Source organism: Pseudophryne corroboree, chromosome 5 (assembly GCF_028390025.1).
Source record: "Pseudophryne corroboree isolate aPseCor3 chromosome 5, aPseCor3.hap2, whole genome shotgun sequence".
Classification (NCBI taxonomy): Eukaryota; Metazoa; Chordata; class Amphibia; order Anura; family Myobatrachidae; genus Pseudophryne; species Pseudophryne corroboree.
The window spans coordinates 4,516,419-4,543,270 of record NC_086448.1 but is presented as its reverse complement, the minus strand read 5'-3'; the positions used below and the strand labels follow the sequence as shown (position 1 = coordinate 4,543,270).

The 26,852-nt window shown below is 48.3% G+C and overlaps 1 protein-coding gene across 4 annotated transcripts in view; it reads right to left on the bottom strand.

The window, feature by feature from the left end:
• Positions 1-1,046: 1,046 nt before the first annotated feature.
• Positions 1,047-26,852, bottom strand: part of FBXL6 (F-box and leucine rich repeat protein 6) — a 236,357-nt gene continuing 210,551 nt past the window's right edge. For all 4 annotated transcript variants that reach the window (XM_063921065.1, XM_063921066.1, XM_063921067.1 and 1 more), the window contains exon 10: positions 1,047-1,929. In XM_063921065.1, the coding sequence (XP_063777135.1) occupies positions 1,773-1,929 (157 nt within the window). In that variant the 3' untranslated portion in view covers positions 1,047-1,772. The remainder of the gene's footprint in view (positions 1,930-26,852) is intronic.

Below are 26,852 nucleotides of genomic sequence, written 5' to 3'. Positions count from 1 at the left end.
TGGCGCAGTCGCAGTGCGAACATTGCGCATTAAGCGGAAAATCGCTGCGATGCGAAGAATTTTACCGAGCGAACAACTCGGAATGAGGGCCGATATTCTCAGCTTTAGGTACGCTTCATAGCAGTTCAGAGTTCTGAAGGTGCAATCAGGTCACATCTGGGGAGCCCCTGCCATAGATCAGATCAGTAAGTCTCACCCGAGGCTGGTGTGTGTGCTCATGCAAGCCCTGTTATCCCCTAGGGGCAGTCTATTACCTCCCATTTAATGTATACAAATATATATTATACATATATTACTGCTCTATTAGTTATTAGCATCAGGGGGCAGTAATTATTACCAAAGAGATGCTGCGTCTTGTAAGGAAGATACATGATTAGCAACATCAGCGGATAACTCATATTAGTGTAATACAAAGTATTATGGCCCTCATTCCGAGTTGTTCGCTCGGTATTTTTCATCGCATCGCAGTGAAAATCCGCTTAGTACGCATGCGCAATGTTCGCACTGCGACTGCGCCAAGTAACTTTACTATGATGAAAGTATTTTTACTCACGGCTTTTTCTTCGCTCCGGCGATCGTAATGTGATTGACAGGAAATGGGTGTTACTGGGCGGAAACACGGCGTTTCAGGGGCGTGTGGCTGAAAACGCTACCGTTTCCGGAAAAAACGCAGGAGTGGCCGGGGAAACGGTGGGAGTGCCTGGGCGAACGCTGGGTGTGTTTGTGACGTCAACCAGGAACGACAAGCACTGAAATGATCGCACAGGCAGAGTAAGTCTGGAGCTACTCTGAAACTGCTAAGTAGTTAGTAATCGCAATATTGCGAATACATCGGTCGCAATTTTAAGAAGCTAAGATTCACTCCCAGTAGGCGGCGGCTTAGCGTGTGTAACTCTGCTAAATTCGCCTTGCGAGCGATCAACTCGGAATTACCCCCCATATCCCAAGGCCTAGTGAGATGAGTAGCATAACATTTATCATCCCATATTAATACAAGTTCCAATGGTGAATTTGGTGAGGCAGAAAGAAAATGTGAAAAAACAATATTAAATTACAGATTTAATCCTTTGTAATTATTATATTAAATCGATAATATCACAATTAGAAATGAATTACCACAACGATATATATAATATCAAATACAGCTGCTTGGAATTGTTATCTTCATAGTTCCAATATTAGCGGTAAGTCAGTCCTTGGTCAGCAGGGGTATGACCAATCCCTAATCTGAGTCAGAGGAGGTAAGATATATTGGAATGACCGTGGCAGCTCCGGCACACTAAGGCCGTATACCCCGGTACCTAGTAGGAACTCAAACAAGGAGGCCACAATGCCAAGTGCCAAGACATGTCTCCCGGATTAGGCCACTGCTCTGATTCTAGGCTCCAGCGAGGCAGAAAGTGTAATAATAGGATTTCTGGTCACTTACCATGGAATCTGTTTTTTGAAGTAGGCCTGGGGGACACTGGACCATGGGATTGCACTCTACAGAAAGATGGGGCTCTCCTGAGGCAATGAAGGCCAGGGTACTGTAGTCACATGGTTATGCGCAGCATACGAGCGCTGGTGTTTCCCCGCAGCGTCCTATAACCGCGTTTATGGAGTGTCGCTGGAAGGACGGGCAGACAGCTCTGTATTTTATCTTATTTTTTTAACAAAACTTTTCTTATCTAATTTATTTGTAACAAAAAAACATGAACTATTTACAGCATGGTGGACGGGTAGTGCTGGTGACGCGTAACTGGCGGCCCTCTGTGCGCTGCCTCTGGCGCCTATTCTCCGTTCTCATCCACAACTCTAGTAGATAAATCGCTCAGACACTGCCGGATGTCCTCTTCGCCCCGGTACACGCGTTTCATCCCACGCGGTATATTGCGGCATGAGGTTAAGTCCAGGTGAATGAGGGCCGAGCAGCTGGACAGCATCTGCCTGCAGAGAAGAGAAACCATGACACCCTCAGAATAATGTCCTCCGGGCGTAATCCACACGTCTACACAATGCCGCAAAAGGAGATTTATGGTAGATTTACCATTGTTAAATCTCTTTCTGCGAGGTACACTGGATTCCACAGGGAAAGAATAACATTAGGGTGTAGAGGTGATCTTGATCCGAGGCACCAACAGGCTAAAGCTTTGTTCCCAGGATGCATTGCACTGCCTCCTCTATATCCCCGCCTCCAGGCACTGGAGCTCAGTTTTGTTAACCAGTCTATTGTAGTAGCAGGTAAGAGAGACGGGAGATGTTACTCACATAGAACCACATTCTCACCACAGGAGAAGGTACCAGCGGCTAATGCCAGACAAACCCAAAGAAGCTAAGTGCGTCAGGGTGGGCGCCCAGTGTACCTCGCAGAAAGAGATTTAACAACGGTTTTTACCATAAATCTCGTTTTCTGCTGCGGGGTACACTGGGTTCCACAGGGAATAACATCAGGGATGTCCTAAAGCAGTTCCTCATGGGAGGGGACGCACTGTAGCGGGCACAAGAACCCGGTGTCCAAAGGAAACATCCTGGGAGGTGGAAGTATCAAAGGCATAGAACCTGAGGAACGTGTTCACAGAGAACCATGTAGCCACCTTGCACAATTGTTCAGCGGACGCGCCTCAGCGGGCTGCCCAAGAAGGTCCAACAGACCGAGTAGAATGGGCCTTGATAGCAGCAGGAGCTGGGAGCCCATCCTGCGCATAAACTTGTGCAATCACCATTCTAATCCATCTGGCCAAGGTTTGCTTATTCGCAGGCCAGCCACGTTTGTGAAAACCAAAAAGTACAAAAAGGGTATCAGACCTCCTGAGGGAGGCAGTCCTCTCTACGTAAATACGGAGAGCCCATACTACATCCAAAGACCTCTCTTTGGAGGACAAATCAGAAGAGATGAAGGCCGGAACCACAATCTCCTGGTTAAGGCGAAAAGATGACACCACCATAGGTAGATAACCAGGGCGAGTTCTAAGAACTGCCCGTTCACGAAAAATCAGAAAGGGTGGACAACAGGTCAAAATGCCCAAGTCTGACACCCTCCCAGCAGAGGCAATAGCCAGCAGAAACACGACCTTAAACGTAAGATATTTAAGGTCCACAGACTCAAGAGGTTCAAATGGAGACTCTTGTGGGGCATTCAAAACAACAGACAGATCCCATGGAGTCACCGGAGGGACATAGGAAGGCTGAATCTGTAGTCCGCTCTGAGTGAAAGTATGAACGTCAGGAAGAGATGCAATTTTCCTCTGAAACCACACTGACAAGGCAGATATATGAACCTTGAGGGAGGCCAGATAAAGGCCTAAGTCCAGGCCCTGTTGAGGAAAAGCCAAAAGTCTGGAAGTTTTGAAGTTATATGTATCATAATTCTTTCCAGCATATCAGGTGAAGTAAGAATTCCAGACCCTATGATAAATCCGTGCAGAAGCCGGTTTTCCATCTTTCAACATAGTTTGAATAACCGCCTCAGAAAATCCCTTGGCCCTCAGGAGTGAAGCTTCAAAATCCACGCCGTCAAAGCCAGTCTGGCCAGGTCCAGGTAGACACAAGGGCCCTGAATGAGGAGGTCTGGGCATTAAGGAAGTAGAAGAGGACGCTCTATCGAGAGACCCTGCAGGTCTGAGAACTAGAGATGAGCGGGTTCGGTTCTCAGAGAACCGAACCCTACTGGACTTCACGTCACGGGCCCAGCTCGGGTTTTCCCGCCTGACTCGGAAACCAGAACGAGGCAAAACGTCATCATCCCGATGCCGGATTCTCGCAGGGTTTGGATTTCTTATAAGGACCCACGCGTCACCGCCATTTTCACTCCGGCATTGGAGGGTGTAGAGCAGGCTTTTTCAACCAGTGTGCCGTGGCACACTAGTGTGCCGCGACCAGTTGCAAGGTGTGCCGCGGAGCCAGAGCAGCTTCCTGCACCTTCAGAGTGAACTGTTGGCCGGGCTCTTCTTAGAGGTTTAGTCGTGCTCCGGCCGTGACGTATGCCTTGAATACGCGGCGGTGTGATATCATAGGTCACGGCCGCCGCATCTCGCCACCCAGCCAGCCCACTCGCCTGCATACACATCTTCCAGTTCCCGCCTGCAAACACAGCTTTCCTTGCCCACCCACATCTACACCTGCCCGCCCTCCCGCTGCTCAGTATTCACAGAACTCCACTATGTTATTTTATTTCTCCTGTGGGGAACAACAGGATTTATGTGGGGAAAAATGTGATTGATTTATGTGTGAGCGACGTGATTTATGTGGGGAGCAATGTAATTGATTTATGTAGGGATCAATAGGATTTATGCAGGGAGCAACATGATTTATGTTGGGAGCAATGCGATTGTTTTTTCTGTGTAGGCCAATGTATGTGTGGATTTGTTTTTACTATGAGGGCCAATGTGTGTTTTTTTATTTTTTTCTGTGGGGAACTGATGGTGTGCCTTGGCAATTTTACAAATATTGTTCGGTGTGCCGCGAGTAAAAAAAGGTTGAAAATCACTGGTGTAGAGAGAGGACATGTCTCCGTTCTCTCAGTGTCCATGTCTTGTGCTGCATCTGTTTAGTCACAGTGTTTGTGTTCTCTGCTGCCATATGTCCAGTACTGCTGTATAGGGTGCTGTGTTGTGCTGCATCAGTTCAGTGGTGGTGTCCTCTGCTGCCATATGTCCAGTGGTGCTGTATAAGTCCCTTACAGTGTTGCTGTGTTGTCCTGCTTCAGTCCAGTAGTGGTGTCCCTGTGCTGCCGTATATGTCCAGCGGTGCTGCCGTATATGTCCAGCGGTGCTGCCGTATATGTCCAGCGATCCTGCCGTATATGTCCAGCGATCCTGGCGTATAATTCCAGTGGTACTGGCGTATAATTCCAGTGGTACTGGTGTATAATTCCAGTGGTACTGGCGTATAATTCCAGTGGTACTGGCGCATAATGACAGTGATCCTGACGTATAAATCCAGTGATCCTGCCGTATAAGTCCAGTGATCCTGCCATATAATTACAGTGGTTATGGTGTATAAATCCAGTCCAGTGATACTGCCGTGTATATATATATATATATATATATATACCCTGTTGCAAAGTGGATTACTGAGGCCATAACAACTGTGCTGGTGTTAGACGTGGATCCGGTATCCGCCATCAGTGCAGTGGGACTGCAGTGCCAACCCTAGACGGGCCAGGTGTTTGTGCCACACACTTGTGTCGCTTAGCTTAGTCATACAGCAACCTTGGTGCACCTCTTTCACTTTTTGGCATGATGTGCTGTTTGGGTACTATTTTTTTTAAGTGCCCTCCTGTCTGACACTGCAGTGACACTCCTAGATGGGCCAATTGTTTGTGTCGCTTGGCTTAGTCATACAGCTACCTCATTGCACCTCTTTTAAATCTTTGCATGATGTGCTGTTTGGGACCTTTTTTTTTTTTTTTAAATCTTCCCTCCTGTCTGACACTGCAGTGCCACTCCTAGATGGGCCAGGTGTTTGTGCCACACACTTGTGTCGCTTAGCTTAGTCATACAGCTACCTTGGTGCACCTCTTTTTCATCTTTGCATTATGTGCTGTTTGGGGCATGTTTTTTTTAAAGTGCCATCCTGTCTGACAATGCCGAGTAAGTCCAGGGGTACTGCTGTATGAGTCCTGGGGTACTGCCGTATAAGTCCACCAATTGCAGAATTTTTGAAAAATGACAGGGGCGTGCTGGAGATGCTGTCAGTGGACTGAAAAATTGCGGGCCACTTTCGACATTCATCCACTGCATGCCACTTCTAGATGGGCCAGGTGGTTGTGTCGCTTAGCTTAGTCATACAGCCACCTCGGTGCACTTCTTTTTCTTCTTTATATCATGTGCTGTTTGGGGCCTATTTTTTAAATCTGCCATCCTTTCTGACACTGCAGTGCCACTCCTAGATGGGCCAGGTGTATGTGCCGCTTAGCTTAGTCATACAGGCACCTTGGTGCAACCTTTTGGCCTAAAAACAATATTGTGAGGTGTGAGATGTTCAGAATAAACTGGAAATTAGTGAAAATTAATGTTATTGAGGTTAATAATACCGTAGGATCAAAATTACCCCCAAATTCTGTGATTGTAGCTGTTTTTATGTTTTTTCCCCAAAAATTATCCAGATCCAAAACCAAAACATGAGCGGGAAATTAGAACCAAAACACGAAAAATGCCCGCCGCACATCTCTACTGAGAACCAATGCCGTCTGGGCCATGCTGGAGCGATCAGAAGTAGTATTCCTCTTTCTTGCTTGAACTTCCGCAGTACCCTGGGCAGGAGTGACGCTGGAGGGAACACGTATGGCAGACGAAAGTTTCATGGAATTGCCAGTGTGTCCACGAATGCTGCTTGAGGATCCCTTGTCCTCGATCCGAAGACCGGAACCTTGTGATTGTGTCGAGATGCCATCAAGTCTACATCTGGTAGGCCCCATTTATCCACTAGGAGTTGAAAGACTTCTGGATGAAGACTCCACTCTCCGGTGTGTACGTCCTGATGACTGAGGAAATCCGCTTCCCAGTTGAAGACTCCGGGAATGAACACTGCCGATATTGCTGGTAGATAGCGCTCCACCCCATGGAGGATCTTTGATACTGCCAGCATTGCCATGCGGCTTCGAGTGCTGCCTTGATGATTTATGTACGCCACCATGGTGGCGCTCTCTGATTGTACTTGAACAACTGGATAGTGGGCCTGTTCTGTAGTAGAGGCAGGGCCAGTGTCAACGCATTGAACACTGCCCGCAATTCCAGAATGTTTATCGGGAGGAGAGATTCCTCCCTGGTCCACTGACCCTGGAGAAGGTGTTGCTCCAACACCGCGCCCCAACCCCGCAGACTGGCATCTGTTGTCAAGAGGACCCAGTTGGAGATCCAGAAGGGACGACCCCTGCTCAACTGTTGGTCCTGTAGCCACCAGCTCAGTGACAGATGAACCTCCAGAGTCAAGGAGATCAAGTGAGATCTGATGCGGTGAGGCAGGCCATCCCACTTGGAAAGGCTTAACCTCTGCAGAAAGCGGGAATGAAATTGAGCGTACTCTACCATGTCGAAAGCCGACACCATGAGGCCTAGTACTTGCATCGCTGAGTGTATCGACACTCTTGGGAGAGAGAGGAAGCATCTTATCCTGTCCTGAAGTTTCAGGACTTTCTCTGGAGACAATAACAATCATTGGTTGTGTGTGTCCAGTAATGCCCCCAGGTGCACCATGCTCCGAGCAGGGACCAGCGAGGACTTTCTCCAGTTGATGAGGTCAGTTCCAGATGACTGAAGAGAATATCTTGGGAGTTTGACAGGATCAGCAAGTCGTCCAGATACGGCAGGATCCTGATTCCTCGACGGTGGAGAAAAGCAGTCATCACGGCCATGACCTTGGTGAAAATCCAAGGTGCCGTGGCCAATCCAAAAGGCAGAGCCTGGAATTGATAGTGTAGGCTGCCAATAGCAAACCGCAGATATTGCTGATGTGACATGGCAATAGGTATGTGCAGATAAGCATCCTGTATGTCCAGGGATACCACATAGTCTTCGGGTTCCATCGCCACCACTATAGAACGCAGAATTTCCATATGGAATTTGGATACTCTCACAAACTTGTTCAATGATTTGAGGTTGAGTATAGGCCAGAAAGACACATTCGGTTTCGGGACTAGAAACAGGGTCGAATAGTATCGCCGGCGTCTCTGAGACACAGGTACCGACACTACAACTCCTGTATCAAGGAGGGATTGTACAACCAGGTGTAGAGCTTGCGCTTTTAATGGATCCGCAGGGATAACCATTGTGCAAAACTGGCGAGGGGGACGTCTCTTGAAAGAGACTGCGTACCCGTGAGAGACAACTTCTCTCACCCAGGCGTCCAAAGTGGTCTTTAACCAGGCCTGGGTGAACCGCAGAAGTCAGCCTCCCAACCTGGGGTCCCCCAGGAGGAGGCCCGCCCTGTCATGCAGCAGGCTTGTCTTGTTTGGGAGCAGGCTGACGGGCGGCCCAGGATTGTTTAGAGTTAGTGGTTTTAGCCTGTCGCTGATACGATTGACACTTTGCTTTTCCCGGAAGTTGAAAAGAACAAAAGGTGGTGATTTTAGCCTTTGGAGCAGAAGGGTTAGTATTTGGGAGACACGCAGTCTTGGCCGTAGCCAAATCAGTTACAATCTTGTTCAGATCCTCCCCAAATAGGATGTCTCCCTTAAAAGGGAGCACCTCCAAGGTCTTTTTGGAGTCCAGGTCCACCTTCCAGGACCTCAACCACATAATTCGACGAGCCAGGATGGACGTAGTAGATGCCTTGGCCGCCATTACACCTGCATCAGAGGCCGCCTCCTGAATATAGTGGGAGGCTGTGGTAATATAAGACAGATATTGTCTGGCAGTGTCAGAGATATCCTGAGGCAGCTCATCCTCTAATGCCTGAACCCATGCTTCAATTCCTTTCGCAGCCCAGGAGGCCGCCATAGTGGGTCTTTGTACCGCACCGGTGAGAGTGCAAATAGATTTCAGGCATCCCTCCACACGCTTATCCGTCGGTTCCTTCAGTGAGGTGACGGTGGTGACAGGCAGAGTAGAAGACACCACTAGATGGGCGACATGAGAGTCCACCGGCGGTGGAGTTTCCCACTTGTTACTAAACTCCGCAGGGATAGGATAATGAGCTAGCATCTTTTCAGACAGGGAAAAATAGGATTTTGGTACTTACCAGGTAAATCCTTTTCTTTGAATCCATAGGGGGCACTGGAGTACTCTTGGGATATGGACGGGCTTCCGTAGGAACAGCACTGAATATTTAAATTTAGAACACTCCACCCCTCCATATCCCCGAGTACCTCTCAGTGTTTTTTACTGAGCCGAACAGGAACTATAGAGAGGTTGACAATGGAGTATTACATATAACATAACGGACAATAACGAAGTTGACACATAACGTTACTGACAACGAAACAGTTGACACCCTAACCAGCACTTGTAATTTGAACCAGTCGGTGAAAGTGTGTTACCATAAGATCCTCAGAACTCACCACAACTAGGTAAAACTGCTCTGGGTGGGCGTCCAGTGCCCCCTATGGATTCAAAAAAAAGGATTTACCTGGTAAGTACCAAAATCCTATTTTCTTTTTCATCCACTAGGGGTCACTGGAGTACTCTTGGGACGTACCAAAGCTTCCCCTGTGGGCGGGAGAGCTGTTTGACACCTGTAACACTAGGCGGCCAAAGCTAGATGCTGATGCCGCAAACGTATCAAACTTGTAAAAGCGCACAAACATGTGCACTGAAGACCATGTAGCCGCACGGTCAAGCTGCGTCGTAGAAGCTCCACGACCAGCTGCCCATGACGTTCCCACAGAACCTGTGGCATGAGCTATTACTGATGTAGGCGACTGTAAGCTAGCCTTAAGGTAAGCCTGACGTATAGTCAGTTTTATCCATCTGGATAAGGTCTGCTGAGAAGCTGGCCAACCCCACTTGGCAGCCTCATAGAGAACAAACAACGTATCCGTATTACGAACTGTAAACGTTCGGGACACAAACGCGTAATGCGTGTACCACATTCAGAGTTCCAGAATGTGCTGTCAACACAGGAACTACTATTGGTTGATTGATGTGAAAACAAATGACACTAGCTTTGGTAAAAAATCGGGTTTCGTCCGAAGTTCCTCTCTGTCATCATGAAACACCAAATACGGTGGCTTGCATGGCAAGGCACCCAAATGTGAAACACGCCTTGCCGAAGCTAAGGCTAGAAGAAAAAATTGTTTTCCCAAGTGAGAAACTTTATATGCACTTGCTGTAAGTGTTCAAAATATGAAGACTGTAATAAATCTAAAACCAGATTCAAGTCCTATGGCGCTGTAGGTGGAATGAATGGAGGCTGAACTCTGAGGACACCTTGGAGAAAGGTGTGTATAGACGGCAATAGAGCCAATCGTCTTTGAAAGTAAATTGACAAAGCAGATACCTGCACCTTTAGTGCAGATAAACGCAGTCCTCCATTTAAACCCGTCTGTAGAAATAACAGAAGACGGAATAACTGGAACGATGATGTCGGAAACTTCCGAGCTGCACACCAACCTATATAGGCACGCCAAATTCTGTAATAATGAGCTGCCGTAACCGGCTTCCTAGCCCGTAACATGGTTGTTATAACCGATACTGGAATGCCCTCTCTTCTTAAGAGAGCGGTCCCAACAGCCACCCCATCAAACGCAGCCGCGCAAAACCAGGGTAAAAGAATGGACCATGTTGTAACAGGTCTGGACGTAGTAGGAGCGACCAAGGATCTTATGCGAGCAGTCCGCGGATATCCGAGAACCAAGCACTCCGAGACCAATGAGGCACCACTAGTATGACTGTGACGGACTCTCTTTTGATCCGTTTTAGCAACCGAGAGAGTAGCGGAAACGATGGAAACAGATACACGAGGCTGTACGGCCACGCGATTGTGAGAGCATCCACCGCCACTGCCTTTGGATCTCTGGTTCTGGACACATACTGGGACGTTTGGTAATTGTGGCGAAGTGCCATCAGATCCCCCTGAGGGTAACCCCACCTGTGGACCAACAAGTGAAAACCTCTGGCTTTAATGCCCCGTCCTTGGATGAAAATTCCGACTGCTGAGATAATCCGCCTCGCAGTTGTCCATGTTGATGTATGCGACTGCCGTCGCGTTGTCTGACTGCACTTGGACAGGCTGAGAGCGAAGCATGTGCACTGCTTGTCGTAGCGCATTGTAAATTGCGCGGAGTTCCAGGACATTTATAGACAGCAATTTTTCGTGATCCGCCCAGAGACCCTGGAGCTGACAATTTTGAATTACGGCTCCCCAACCTCTGAGACTGGCGTCCGTAGTTAGAATTATCCAATTCCAGCCTCCGAACCGTCTTCCTGCGGTTAAATTGTGTTCCTTGAGCCACCAGAGCAGAGATACTCTTGCCCTTGGCGACAACCTCACCCTGTGGTGAATCTGCAGATGCGAGCCCGACCACTGGGCGAGCACATTCAGCTGAAATGGACGAGAGTGAAATCTTCCGAACTGAAGCGCCTCGAAAGCTGCCACCATTGTGCCTAAGAGGCGAATGCACAAGTGTACCGACACTGTGCGTGGCTTGAGCACTAATTGTACTAGATGGCGTAGAATTTGTACTTTCTGCTGTGGTAGGTAAATTCTTTGATTGACCGTATCGAGAATCATACCTAGGAACTGAAGGCGTTGAGACGGAATTAGATGTGATTTTTTGAAGATGACAATCCAACCGTGGTGAACCAGTACCTCGTATGTTAGCAGCGCATGTTGGAGAAGTATCTGTTGAGACGGAGCTTTGATGAGCAGATCGTCTAAATATGGAACTATTGTCACTCCCAGGGATCTGAGATGAGCTATCATGACAGACATCACTTTGGTGAATACCCGAGGCGCTGATGACAGGCCAAACGGTAGAGCCTGAAACTGGTAATGGTTCTGGCGTATTGCAAACCGTAAGAATTTCTGATGAGGCTGCCAAATTGGAATGTGTAAGTACGCATCCTTGAGGTCTAGCGCAATCATAAATTCCTTTGGCTCTAAACCCGCAATCACCGAACGCAGAGACTCCATCTTGAATCTGTAGTAAGTTACGTACTGATTGAGACCCTTTAAGTTCAATATTGGCCTGACTGAGCCATCCGGCTTCGGTACTACAAACAGACTTGAATAATAACCCTGACCCTGTTGGTGTACAGGGACCGGAATCAAAACTGCTGAATCCAGTAGGGACTGGATGGCAATTTGCAGAACCGTCCTCTTGTCGTCCGACAGAGGCAATCCTGTCTTGAAAAACCGCAGAGGCGGAAGACAGTCGAACTCTATTTTGTAACCTTTTAACACTAAATTGCGGATCCACCCATCCGCGGATGTGTGGAACCACGCCAAATGGAACGTCTGAAGGCGTGCTCCCACAATCGGAGAACCGAGATGGGCTGGTAGCCCGTCATGCCACTGGCTTGTCGGTAACCTTAGCGTCCTGGCGAGTTGTGTTGGTTTGTTGGAAACCACGTCCGTGACCACGTCTAGCAGGCGTGGCTGATCCTCTGCCACGTCCTCGAAAGGGCTGAGGTCTAAAGGATTTGAACGAAGGTCCAGCGTATCTTCTTCTTGATACCGGTGGAGGCAATGGTAAGAAAACAGACTTACCTCCCGTAGCCTCAGCAATCCATGCGTCCAATTCAGGACCAAACAACTTCTTGCCATCGTAAGGCAACACCTCTATACCTCGTTTGACCTCTGCCTCCGCATGATAAGCACGCAGCCAGAGTGCTCTTCGTGCCGTAACTAGCGACGATGAAATACGAGAAGTGAGCTGACAGACGTCAGTAGACGCTGTACAGAGATACTCCACCGCCTCAATCATTTGATTTACAAGAATTATCAGATTTTCGTCATGTAAAGCAGATTTGAGTTCTGTAAGCCATATTATGAGTGCCTTAGTGACCCAAATGCCAACCAAGCCAGGTCTCAGCATCACACCTGCTGCTACATACATGGACTTTAGCATAGTTTCTATCTTGCGATCTGAAGGGTCTTTAAGCGTAGTAGCTGCTGGCACTGGTATGGTTAATTTCTTGGTAAGCTTTGACACTGAAGAATCAACTATTGGTGGATTCTCCCATGTACATGTTACCGAGTCTGGAAACGGGTAACTAGACTTAAATCTGCGAGGTATAGAAAACCGTTTATCTGGATTCTGTCGTGTTTCTACTAACATCTGATTAAGAGATTCCGACACCGGAAAACTTATTGGAGTTTTTTGTCGTTTAGTAAATACGACCTGATCATTTGTGAGAGGCTCCTCAGTTTCAGTAAACTTCAGAGACTGACGTACCGCTCTGATGAGATCATCAATGCTGGAACTGTTAAAATCCTCGCCATCTGACTCCACTTCGCCCTCCTCACCCTCATCTTGTTCCGTGAGGTCTGGCATGGAATCGTCAGAATGCAACATAGCAGACACTGGAAAATCATAAGACATATGAAATTTATCCCGTTTACCCAAAATGGATTTGGACCTTACGCAAGGCTGAGACGCCTCCGGTAGTTCCGGCGGTCTCACCCTAGACTCAGATCTTACCGTTTCCCGCTCCTGACGAGCGGCGGTCAATTCTGATTGTAACCTATCTAGTACATTTACTAACATACCCCACGGTTCAGTAAAATAGCAGTAAGGTGTCTCTGTATATATATCTGGCCAAGTGCAGTACACGTGGCCAATACTATGAAATGTGATCCCAAATTCCCACTAACACCCCTGCGCCTCCGGTGGAGTAGAGATGCAGTACTGGAACGTTCTGGAATCACAACAGGAAGACAAGGGAAGCATGGTTAAAATGGCTGCCATGCTTATACATATAATCACAGTGCAGTTTCATATTGATATTATTAACAGCCTGTGTAATCATTATAAAACAGCCTCCCTGTCAGTATAAATATCATTATATATTTATATATGTGCTATACTATCCACAGCCTGTTGCTGCTGTCCTTCCCCCCCCCCTCGCATCTGCTCCATAATGTGCAGTGCGGGCAGCGGGCACCCCGGGACCTGGGAGCGCGTGTCAGCGCTATGAGACACGGGCAGCAGCGTTCAAGCGGCGGCCGGAAGTGCGGGAGAAGCGGCGGCCGGACCCGTTGAGAGACACGGGTACCCTGTAAGAAGCGCCGGAGCAGCGGGAGAAGCGGCGGCCGGACCCGACTTCAGAGACGCGGGAGCAGTGTAGGACAGCGGGCGCTATGTTACCCGGCGGCCGGAGCAACTGCGGCGGGCGGCAGACAGCCGAAAGACACCAGCGCCTTCCCCACACGTCGGGACGGCAGCGGAAGCTGACCGCCCCGTTCACCCCCCTCACATACCTGCAATAGTTGCCACTGGCTTGTCGGTATCTGTGAAGAGGCTCCGACGGGGCTTCTTAGTAAGCGCCGGCCAGCCTGCAGGAAGTGTGTGTGGCTGTGAGGGAGCTCTTTCAGGGAGGCCCGACACGCCCCTGCTGCTATCAGCAGCTGCACTATCCCTGACCCTACCTTTTGGAAGGGGGAAAGGGATGTGTAAAATAGAAAAAAAATATCAAATAAAAATGAAAATAAAATTCTTCAATAGTAATCGTGACCTGAGTCACATAGCTGTTACTACTTCGAGCACAGAAAAAACACTGAGAGGTACTCGGGGATATGGAGGGGTGGAGTGTTCTAAATTTAAATATTCAGTGCTGTTCCTACGGAAGCCCGTCCATATCCCAAGAGTACTCCAGTGACCCCTAGTGGATGAAAAAGAAATTTATTTCCTGGAGATGACCAGGATTCCTGACGTATGTCAATTAAGTGGTTAGAATGTGGTAAGACTACTGTAGTAACCTTCTGACCTTTGAACTTATCAGGTTTCTTAGACGCAGTAGGAGGCTCAATGTCATCATCTATTTGTAGAGTTAACTTAATAGCCTCCACTAGCTCAGGAACATCCACCTGAGTTGTAGATTCCTCATCAGAAGCGACTGTATCAGTGTCTGACGGATCAGTATATTCCCCATCCTCATCAGAAGAATTATCTGAAATATTAGTGGATTGTGAGGAAGAAACGGCCCGTTTAGTTGACCCCAGAGGGGCGTGGGGTAGACTTTTGTCTAACCAAGGATTGATTTAATTGTTGTAATTGGGTAGCCAGAGTATCCGCCCAGGGCGGATTAACTACAGGGACAATATGTGGCTGCAATGGCACAGGAGGTCCCACAGGGGGAGCAAGACGTGTCACAAGTGTGCATACTTGAGAACGCTGCCCAAGGTGGGTCCTTATTCGCTACAGGCTTGTCAGGTAGACTGGGTGTAAGACACTCAGTGCCTGAACCAGCAGCTAAAACTTCCCCCTCAGGTAAATCCGTGGGCGCCAGTACTGCAGGATGAAGAAGCATCCATGGATTTCCCGCCCTGTGTAGCAGACATTATAAGGAATGTAGCCGTAGGGCGTAACAGTACAATATAGCCAGACAACCACAATACCTGCAAATAATCCCCTGTGTTATGTGACAGTAAACACAGGACACAGAACAGAGGATTTAAGCGATATGAGGTGGCTGAAGCAGTAAAAATATTAAATTGTATATTCTGTGTGACACTATATAATATATATGGGACCCTGACGCACGTAGCCCCTTAGGGTACAGAATATAGTGATAGCAATATGTGTGATACAGGAGAATGGAATCCACACAGCAGCTGCAGGCACACTCAGTCACAGGTACAATGCAGAAGTAATTACAGATAAACAATAAAACTGCACTGGACTAGTAATACTACATATATATATATCACAGGGTACTTGTACTAAATATTCAGATAGCAGTACACTTGTTCTTAACTAACACTGTCTAAATGACATGTAGAATACTGAAGTGTCCTGTAAATGCACAGAGCTGATGAGACAGGCGGTATTACAGAGGAGACAGTGCCCAGCAGTCCCAGAATCAGCGCAGCTCTGTGTAATGGCGCCCAAACGCTGACAGGGAGTGACGGAGAGAGAGAGAGATGCAGCTCCAGGGCGGGAACACCAGCAGTAGATGGCGCCCGGACCTGGGGGAGGGGCTACAGGTCAGCGCGTTATCCCCTATGCTGGACTTCACCACCGGGTACTGCGGAGCCTATGTAAAACGGATTTTAGTAAATACAACCTGTGTCCCTTGCCCTGGTGGATATAGTGGGGTCCCTTTGCAGTAGTGTCCACGCCAGCGGAGACGGACCGCGATTACCGGTGGGACCACCTGGGGGACTCTCTTACCTCCTCCCTGATATGCAGCCATGCGATCCAGGAGAGCCTCAGCAGTGGTGTGCCTGATGACTGGAGCGCCTCCACTGCAAGTACCTGGGAACCGGCCCCGGGAGTATGCAGCGCTGCTGGGGAGGTGATGGAGCCGCAGCACAGAATGTCACACTGACATATGAAGTGCTGCGGCCCTTATAGTCTTCTATAAAAGCTCTTTCCAGGGCTGCCTAGCGCCGCCCCACCTGTTACTGACCTGCACTGCAGGCACCAACCTACACACTGAGCTCCAGTGCCTGGAGGCGGGGCTATAGAGGAGGCGGTGCAGTGCATCCTGGGAACAGTCAAAGCTTTAGCCTGTTGGTGCCTCGGATCAAGATCCTACTCTACACCCCCGATGTTATTCCCTGTGGAATACCAGTGTACCCCGCTGCAGAAATACGGCTAAATCATTTCACATCCTACCAATAAACTGATCAGTGATATTCTGTATGATTTCTCTATCTGCCGCTACCTGACCCCAGCGCTACTCTCCACTCTCGCAGAACCCTTCTGTAGGAGCAACGTGCTAGCTCGGGGGATGTCACCGTAAACTGCGTCATTAACCCGCGTCCGTTGTTCCACACTGGTGGATTGCTCATGTCTGCGTCACATTATCATCTGAGCGAGGACTGGATTACACCTAGAAGTGCGCTAATCTATCAAGGTGTCACTGGGAGACGCAAAACACGTCGTATTCTACGTATGTGAAAAGAACCAATCACTCACACCACATTATACACAATACAAAGCTAAACCACTTCACGCACCAATAAGGGGGAATGGCAGCTACACCTGTACAACAAAGGGTTACTCCCAATATTCCTACTCACACCACCTCTCCTTCCCCACTGATCCATCCTGCAGGTCACACTTCCCCACTGATCCCTCCTGCAGGTCACACCACCTCTCCTTCCCCACTGATCCATTCTGCAGGTCACACCACTTCTCTTTCCCCACTGATCCATCCTGCAGGTCACACCACTTCTCTTTCCCCACTGATCCATCCTGCAGGTCACACCACCTCTCCTTCCCCACTGATCCATCCTGCAAGTCACACCACCTCTCCTTCCCCACTGATCCATCCTGCAGTTTACACTTCCCCACTGAGCCCTCCTGCAGGTCACACCACCTCTCCTTCCCCACTGATCCATCCTGCAAGTCACACCACCTCTCCTTCCCCACTGATCCATCCTGCAGGTCACACCACCTCTCCTTCCCCATTGATCCATCCTGCAGTTTACACTTCCCCACTGAGCCCTCCTGCAGGTCACATCACCTCTCCTTCCCCACTGATCCATCCTGCAGGTCACACCACCTATCCTTCCCCACTGATCCATCCTGCAATTTACACTTCCCCACTGAGCCCTCTTGCAGGTCACACCCTCTCCTTCCCCACTGATCCATCCTGCAGGTCACACCACATCTCCTTCCCCACTGATCCATCCTGCAGTTTACACTTCCCCACTGAGCCATCCTGCAGGTCACACCACCTCTTCTTCCCCACTGATCCATCCTGCAGGTCACACCACCTCTCCTTTCCCACTGATCCATCCTGCAGTTTACGCTTCCCCACTGAGCCATCCTGCAGGTAACACCACCTCTCCTTCTCCACTGAGCCTTCCTGCAGTTTACACTTCGCCACTGAGCCATCCTGCAGGTAACACCACCTCTCCTCCCCCACTGATCCATCCTGCAGTTTACACTTCCCCACTGATCCATCCTACAGGTTACACCACCTCTCCTTCCCCACTGATCCACCCTGCAGGTCACACCACCTCTCCTTCCCCACTGATCCATCCTGCAGTTTACAATTCCCCACTGAGCCATCCTGCAGGTAACACCACCTCTCCTTCCCCACTGATCCATCCTGCAGTTTACACTTCACCACTGAGCCATCCTGCAGGTCACACCACCTTCTACGTAACCTGGCCAAAGTGGGTGACAGGAGGCTACGTAACCTGGCCTCAGTGGGTGACAGGAAGCTACGTCACTGGCCACAGTGGGTGACGGGAAGCTACGTAACCTGGGCACAGTGGGTGACGGGAGGCTACATAACCTGGGCACAGTGGGTGACGGGAGGCTACGTAACCTGGGCACAGTGGGTGACGGGAGGCTACGTAACCTGGGCACAGTGGGTGACGGGAGCCTACGTAACCTGGGCACAGTGGGTGACAGGAGGCTACGTAACCTGGGCATAGTGGGTGACAGGAGGCTACGTAACCTGAACTCAGTGGGTGACGGGAGGCTACGTAACTCGGCCTCAATCGGTGACGGGAGTCTACTTAACCTGGCCTCAGTGGGTGACTGGAGACTACATAACCTGGCATCAGTGGGTGATGGGAGGCTACTTAACTGGACTCAGTGGGTGACGGGAGGCTACGTCACCTGGCCACAGTGGGTGACGGGAGGCAACGTCACCTGGCCACAGTGGGTGACGGGAGACTAAGTCACCTGGCCACAGTGGGTGACGGGAGACTACGTAACCTGCCCACAGTGGGTGACGGGAGGCTACGTAACCTGCCCACAGTGGGTGACGGGAGGCTACGTAACCTGCCCACAGTGGGTGACGGGAGACTACATAACCTGGCCACTGTGGGTGCCGGGAGGCTACGTAACCTGGCCACAGTGGGTGACGGGAGACTACGCAACCTGGCCAGAGTCAGTGTGTATGGTACTCAGTGTGTATAGTACTCAGTGTGTACGGTACTCAGAGTGTAAGGTACTCAATGTGCACTCAGTGTGTAAGGTACTCGGTACTCAATGTGCACTCAGTGTGTAAGGTACTCAATGTGCACTCAGTGTGTAAGGTACTCGGTGTGCACTCAGTGTGTAAGGTACTCGGTGTGCACTCAGTGTGTAAGGTACTCGGTGTGCACTCAGTGTGAAAGGTACTCGGTGTGCACTCAGTGTGTAAGGTACTCGGTGTGCACTCAGTGTGTAAGGTACTCGGTGTGCACTCAGTGTGTAAGGTACTCGGTGTGCACTCAGTGTGTAAGGTACTCGGTGTGCACTCAGTGTGTAAGGTACTCGGTGTGCACTCAGTGTGTAAGGTACTCGGTGTGCACTCAGTGTGTAAGGTACTCAGTGTGCACTCAGTGTGTAAGGTACTCAGTGTGCACTCAGTGTGTAAGGTACTCAGTGTGCACTCAGTGTGTAAGGTACTCAGTGTGCACTCAGTGTGTAAGGTACTCAGTGTGCACTCAGTGTGTAAGGTACTCAGTGTGCACTCAGTGTGAAAGGTACTCAGTGTGCACTCAGTGTGAAAGGTATTCAGTGTGCACTCAGTGTGAAAGGTACTCACTCAGTGTGCAAGGTACTCAGTGTGCAAGGTACTCAGTGTGCAAGGTACTCAGTGTGCAAGGTACTCAGTGTACACTCAGTGTGAAAGATACTCAGTGTGTTAGGTCCTCAGCGTGTAAGGTACTCAGTGTTTAAGGTACTCAGTGTGCACTCAGTGTGAAAGGTACTCAGTGTGCACTCAGTGTGAAAGGTATTCAGTGTGCACTCAGTGTGAAAGGTACTCACTCAGTGTGCAAGGTACTCAGTGTGCAAGGTACTCAGTGTGCAAGGTACTGAGTGTGTAAGATACTCAGTGTTAGTTACTCAGTGTGTATGGTACTCAGTGTGCACTCAGTGTTTAAGGTATTCAGTGTGTACTCAGTGTGTAAGGCACTCAATGTGTAAGGTACTCAGTGTGTACTTAGTGTGTACGGTACTCAGTGTGTAATATACTCAGTGTTAGTTACTCAGTGTGTATGGTACTCAGTGTGCACTCAGTGTTTAAGGTATTCAGTGTGTACTCAGTGTGTAAGATACTCAGTGTTTAAGGTACTCGGTGTTACTCAGTGTTTAAGGTACTCAATGTGTAAGGTACTCAGTGTGTACTTATTGTGTACGGTACTCAGTGTGTACTTAGTGTGTAAGGTACTCAGTGTTAGTTACTCAGTGTGTACAGTACTCAGTGTTTAAAGTATTCAGTGTGCACTCAGTGTGTAAGGTACTCAGTGTGCACTCAGTGTTTAAGGTATTCAGTGTGCACTCAGTGTGTTAGGTCCTCAGCGTGTACGGTCCTCAGTGTGCAAGGTACTCAATGTGTAAGGTACTCAATGTGTAAGGTACTCAGTGTGCAAGGTACTCAGTGTGCACTCAGTGTGTAAGGTACTCAGTGTGTTAGTTACTCAATGTGTAAGGTACTCAGTGTGTATGGTACTCAGTGTGCACTCAGTGTATAAGGTACTCAATGTGCACTCAGTGTGTAAGGTATTCAGTGTGCACTCAGTGTGTAAGGTACTCAGTGTGCACTCAGTGTTTAAGGTATTCAGTGTGCACTCAGTGTGAAACGTACTCAATGTTTTAGGTCCTCAGCGTGTAAGGTACTCAGTGTGTAATGTACTCAGTGTGTACTTAGTGTGTGAGGTACTCGGTGTTAGTTACTCAGTATGCACTCTGTGTGTTAGTTACTCAGTGTGTAAGGTACTCAGTGTGTATTCAGTGTGTACGGTACTCAGTGTGTACTTAGTGTGTGAGGTACTCGGTGTTAGTTACTCAGTGTGCACTCTGTGTGTTAGTTACTCAGTGTGTATGGTACTCAGTGTGCACTCAGTGTTTAAGGTATTAAGTGTGTACTCAGTGTGAAAGGTACTCAGTGTGCACTCAGTGTTTAAGGTATTCAGTGTGCACTCAGTGTGTAAGGTACTCAGTGTGCACTCAGTGTGTAAGGTACTCAGTGTGCACTCAGTGTTTAAGGTATTCAGTGTGCACTCAGTGTTAGGTACTCAGTGTGCACTCAGTGTGTTAGGTACTCAGTGTGTATGGTACTCAGTGTGCACTCAGTGTGTAAGGTACTCAGTGTGCACTCAGTGTTTAAGGTATTCAGTGAGCACTCAGTGTGAAAGGTCCTCAGCGTGAAAGGTCCTCAGTGTGCAAGGTACTCAGTATGGTACTCAGTGTGTTCGTTACTCAGTGTGTAAGGTACTCAATGTGCACTCAGTGTGCAAGGTACTCAATGTGCACTCAGTGTGTTAGTTACTCAGTGTGTATGGTACTCAGTGTGCACTCAGTGTTTAAGGTATTCAGTGTGTACTCAGTGTGTTAGGTCCTCAGCGTGTACGGTCCTCAGTGTGCAAGGTACTCAGTGTGTTAGTTACTCAGTGTGCACTCAGTGTGCAAGGTACTCAATGTGCACTCAGTGTGTAAGGTACTCAATGTGCACTTAGTGTGTATGGTACTCAATGTGCACTTAGTGTGTATGGTACTCAGTGTGCACTTAGTGGGTATGGTACTCAGTGTGCACTCAGTGTGTAAGGTACTCAATGTGCACTCAGTGTGTAAGGTACTCAGTGTTTAAAGTATTCAGTGTTTAAGGTATTCAGTGTGCACTCAATGTGAAAGGTACTCAGTGTGTTAGGTACTCAGTGTTTAAGGTACTCAGTGTGTAATGTACTGAGTGTGTAAGGTACTGAGTGTGTAAGGTACTCAGTGTTAGTTACTCAGTGTGTACAGTACTCAGTGTGCACTCAGTGTGCAAAGTACTCAATGTGCACTCAGTGTGTTAGTTACTCAGTGTGTATGGTACTCAGTGTGCACTCAGTGTTTAAGGTATTCAGTGTGTACTCAGTGTGTAAGGTACTCAGTGTTTAAGGTACTCGGTGTTACTCAGTGTTTAAGGTACTCAATGTGTAAGGTACTTAGTGTGTACGGTACTCAGTGTGTACTTAGTGTGTACGGTACTCAGTGTTAGTTACTCAGTGTGTACAGTACTCAGTGTTTAAAGTATTCAGTGTGCACTCAGTGTTTAAGGTATTCAGTGTGCACTCAGTGTGTTAGGTCCTTAGCGTGTACGGTCCTCAGTGTGCAAGGTACTCAGTGTGTTAGTTACTCAATGTGTAAGGTACTCAGTGTGTAAGGTACTCAGTGTGCACTCAGTGTGTTAGTTACTCAATGTGTAAGGTACTCAGTGTGTACTCAGTGTGCACTCAGTGTGTAAGGTACTCAATGTGCTCTCAGTGTGTAAGGTACTCAGTGTGTAAGGTATTCAGTGTGCATTCAGTATGTACAGTACTCAGTGTGTACTTAGTGTGTGAGGTACTCGGTGTTAGTTACTCAGTGTGCACTCTGTGTGTTAGTTACTCAGTGTGTATGGTACTCAGTGTGCACTCAGTGTTTAAGGTATTAAGTGTGTACTCAGTGTGAAAGGTACTCAGTGTGCACTCAGTGTTTAAGGTATTCAGTGTGCTAGTTACTCAGTGTGTATGGTACTCAGTGTGCACTCAGTGTTTAAAGTATTCAGTGTGCACTCAGTGTGTAAGGTACTCAGTGTTTAAGGTATTCAGTGTGCACTCAGTGTGAAAGGTCCTCAGTGTGTATGGTCCTCAGTGTGCAAGGTACTCAGTATGGTACTCAGTGTGTTAGGTACTCAGTGTGCACTCAGTGTGCAAGGTACTCAATGTGCACTCAGTGTGTTAGTTACTCAGTGTGTATGGTACTCAGTGTGCACTCAGTGTTTAAGGTATTCAGTGGTGTACTCAGTGTGTAAGGTACTCAGTGTGCACTCAGTGTTTAAGGTATTCAGTGTGCACTCAGTGTGTAAGGTACTCAGTGTGCACTCAGTGTGTATGGTCCTCAGTGTGCAAGGTACTCAGTATGGTACTCAGTGTGTTAGGTACTCAGTGTGCACTCAGTGTGCAAGGTACTCAATGTGCACTCAGTGTGTTAGTTACTCAGTGTGTATGGTACTCAGTGTGCACTCAGTGTTTAAGGTATTCAGTGTGTACTCAGTGTGAAAGGTACTCAGTGTGCACTCAGTGTTTAAGGTATTCAGTGTGCACTCAGTGTGTAAGGTACTCAGTGTGCACTCTGTGTGTTAGTTACTCAGTGTGTATGGTACTCAGTGTGCACTCAGTGTTTAAGGTATTCAGTGTGTACTCAGTGTGTAAGGTACTCAGTGTGCACTCAGTGTTTAAGGTATTCAGTGTGCACTCAGTGTGTAAGGTACTCAGTGTGCACTCAGTGTGTAAGGTACTCAGTGTGCACTCTGTGGGGTAAATTTACTAAGATTCGTAATTCTCCCGATTTGGTGGGAGAATAATCACGAATGACATCGAAAGTGTAAAACTGCAACTTTTTGAATTTGTTACGACGGATTTACTAAGCTCTCGTATTCGGGTTTTTCTTTTGTTCCGATGTCGATGTCATTCGTGTTTTTTTTTTTAATTTTTACGACTTTTTTACAATGAATCTCGGCCGGATCTGTGTGATCCGTGCTGGGGTTCATTTTTTTTTTTTTAAATTAAACACTGTAAAATCCAAAAAAAAAATTGCGTGGGGTCCCGTCTCCTAAGCATAACCAGCCTCGGGCTCTTTGAGCCGATCCTGGTTGCAAAAATATGTGAAAAAAATTGACAGGGGTTCCCCCATATTTAAGCAACCAGCATCGGGCTCTGCGCCTGGTCCTGGTTCCAAAAATACGGGGGACAAAAAGAGTAGGGGTCCCCCGTATTTTTAAAACCAGCACCGGGCTCCACTAGCTGGACAGATAATGCCACAGCCGGGGGTCACTTTTATATAGTGCCCTGCGGCCGTGGCATCAAAAATCCAACTAGTCACCCCTGACCGGGGTACCCTGGGGGAGTGGGGACCCCTTCAATCAAGGGGTCCCCCCCCCCAGCCACCCAAGGGCCAGGGGTGAAGCCCGAGGCTGTCCCCCCCCCCCATCCAATGGGCTGCGGATGGGGGGGCTGATAGCCTTTTGTGATAATGAAAAGATATTGTTTTTAGTAGCAGTACTACAAGGCCCAGCAAGCCTCCCCCGCATGCTGGTACTTGGAGAACCACAAGTACCAGCATGCGGCGGAAAAACGGGCCCGCTGGTACCTGTAGTACTACTACTAAAAAAAATACCCAAAAAAAGACAAGACACACACACCGTGAAAGTAAAGATTTATTACATACATGCACACAAACATACATACATACTTACCTTATGTTCACACGAGGGTCTGTCCTCTTCTCCAGTAGAATCCAAGGGGTACCTGTTGAATAAATTCTACTCACCAGATCCCGGGTCCCAGGGTCCTCGGGGCAACCATTTGTAATCCAGGTACTTGAATAAAATAACAAAACGGAAAGCTGAGCCACGAACTGAAAGGGGCCCCATGTTTTCACATGGGACTCCTTTCCCCGAATGCCAGAAACCCACTCTGACTGATGTCTAAGTGGGTTTCTTCAGCCAATCAGGGAGCGCTACGTTGTAGCACCCTCCTGATCGGCTGTGTGCTCCTGTACTGTATGACAGGCGGCACACGGCAGTGTTACAATGTAGCGCCTATGCGCTCCATTGTAACCAATGGTGGGAACTTTCTGCTCAGCGGTGACGTCACTTTAGGTCAACCGCAGGGCAGAAAGTTCCCACCATTGGTTACAATGGAGCGCATAGGCGCTACATTGTAACACTGCCGTGTGCCGCCTGTCATACAGTACAGGAGCACACAGCCGATCAGGAGAGTGCTACAACGTGGCGCTCCCTGATTGGCTGAAGAAACCCACTTAGACATCAGTCAGAGTGGGTTTCTGGCATTCGGGGAAAGGAGTCCCATGTGAAAACATGGGTCCCCTTTCAGTTCGTGGCTCGGCTCTCCGTTTTGTTATTTTATTCAAGTACCTGGATTACAAATGGTTGCCCCGAGGACCCTGGGACCCGGGATCTGGTGAGTAGAATTTATTCAACAGGTACCCCTTGGATTCTACTGGAGAAGAGGACAGACCCTCGTGTGAACATAAGGTAAGTATGTATGTATGTATGTTTGTGTGGATGTATGTAATAAATCTTTACTTTCACGGTGTGTGTGTCTTGTGTTTATTTGGGTATTTTTTTAGTAATAGTACTACAGGTACCAGCGGGCCCGTTTTTCCGCCGCATGCTGGTACTTGTGGTTCTCCAAGTACCAGCATGCGGGGGAGGCTTGCTGGGACTTGTAGTACTGCTACTAAAAACAATATCTTTTCATTTACAACAAAGGCTATCAGCCCCCCCATCCGCAGCCCATTGGATGGGGGGGGGGGGGGGGGACAGCCTCGGGCTTCACCCCTGGCCCTTGGGTGGCTGGGGGGGGGGACCCCTTGATTGAAGGGGTCCCCACTCCCCCAGGGTACCCCGGCCAGGGGTGACTAGTTGGATTTTTGATGCCACGGCCGTAGGGCACTATATAAAAGTGACCCCCGGCTGTGGCATTATCTGTCCAGCTAGTGGAGCCCGGTGCTGGTTTTAAAAATACGGGGGACCCCTACTCTTTTTGTCCCCCGTATTTTTGGAACCAGGACCAGGCGCAGAGCCCGATGCTGGTTGCTTAAATATGGGGGAACCCCTGTCATTTTTCCCCCCATATTTCTGCAACCAGGATCGGCTCAAAGAGCCCGAGGCTGGTTATGCTTAGGAGGGGGGACCCCACGCAATTTTTTTTGAGAAAATAATCACTTTCCCACCCCTTCCCACTGATATACATGCACGGATCTCATGGATCCGTGCATGCCTATACAATCACGAATAAAAAAAGCAGGTCTGTTTTTTTTAAGCACTTTTTTACGAGTTGTAATTTTTCACGGCAGTGTTTCGTTTTTTTTTGCTTTGCACTTCTTAGTAAATGACCGAGATTCATACTTAAACAGCCGCGTTTTGACCGATGGTGTATTCATTCGTGATTTTTTTCCTAGGACTTCCAAATATTACGAATGCCCTCATCACTGCCGTGATTTGAGTTTAGTAAATTCCCGAGATGACACTTTGATGAAAAAACGGCATCTCGGTCAAAATCGGGAGCTTAGTAAATTTACCCCTGTGTGTTAGTTACTCAGTGTGTATGGTACTCAGTGTGCACTCAGTGTTTAAAGTATTCAGTTTGCACTCAGTGTGTAAGGTACTCAGTGTGCACTCAGTGTTTAAGGTATTCAGTGTGCACTCAGTGTGTAAGGTACTCAGTGTTTAAGGTATTCAGTGTGCACTCAGTGTGTAAGGTACTCAATGTGCACTCAGTGTGTTAGTTACTCAGTGTGTATTGTACTCAGTGTGCACTCAGTGTTTAAGGTATTCAGTGTGTACTCAGTGTGAAAGGTACTCAGTGTGCACTCAGTGTGTATGGTACTCAGTGTGCACTCAGTGTGTATGGTACTCAGTGTGCACTCAGTGTTTAAAGTATTCAGTTTGCACTCAGTGTGTAAGGTACTCAGTGTGCACTCAGTGTTTAAGGTATTCAGTGTGCACTCAGCGTGTATGGTCCTCAGTGTGTAAGGTACTCAGTATGGTACTCAGTGTGTAAGGTACTCAGTGTGCACTCAGTGTGCAAAGTACTCAATGTGCACTCAGTGTGTTAGTTACTCAGTGTGTATGGTACTCAGTGTGCACTCAGTGTTTAAGGTATTCAGTGTGTACTCAGTGTGAAAGGTACTCAGTGTGTTAGGTCCTCAGCGTGTACGGTCCTCAGTGTGCAAGGTACTCAGTGTGTAAGGTACTCAGTGTGCAAGGTACTCAATGTGCACTTAATGTGTATGGTACTCAGTGTGCACTCAGTGTGTAAGGTACTCAGTGTGTAAGGTACTCAGTGTGCACTCAGTGTTTAAGGTATTCAGTGTGCACTCAGTGTGTTAGGTCCTCAGTGTGCAAGGTACTCAGTGTGGACTCAGTGTGTAAGGTACTCAATGTGCACTTAGTGTGTATGGTACTCAGTGTGCACTCAGTGTTTAAGGTATTCAGTGTGAAACGTACTCAGTGTGTTAGGTCCTCAGCGTGTAAGGTACTCAGTGTGTAATGTACTCAGTGTGTATGGTACTCAGTGTGTACGGTACTCAGTGTGTACTTAGTGTGTGAGGTACTCGGTGTTAGTTACTCAGTATGCACTCTGTGTGTTAGTTACTCAGTGTGTAAGGTACTCAGTGTGTATGGTACTCAGTGTGTATGGTATTCAGTGTGTACTCAGTGTGTATGGTACTCAGTGTGCACTCAGTGTGTAAGGTACTCAATGTGCACTCAGTGTGTAAGGTACTCAGTGTGCACTCAGTGTGTACAGTACTCAGTGTTTAAGGT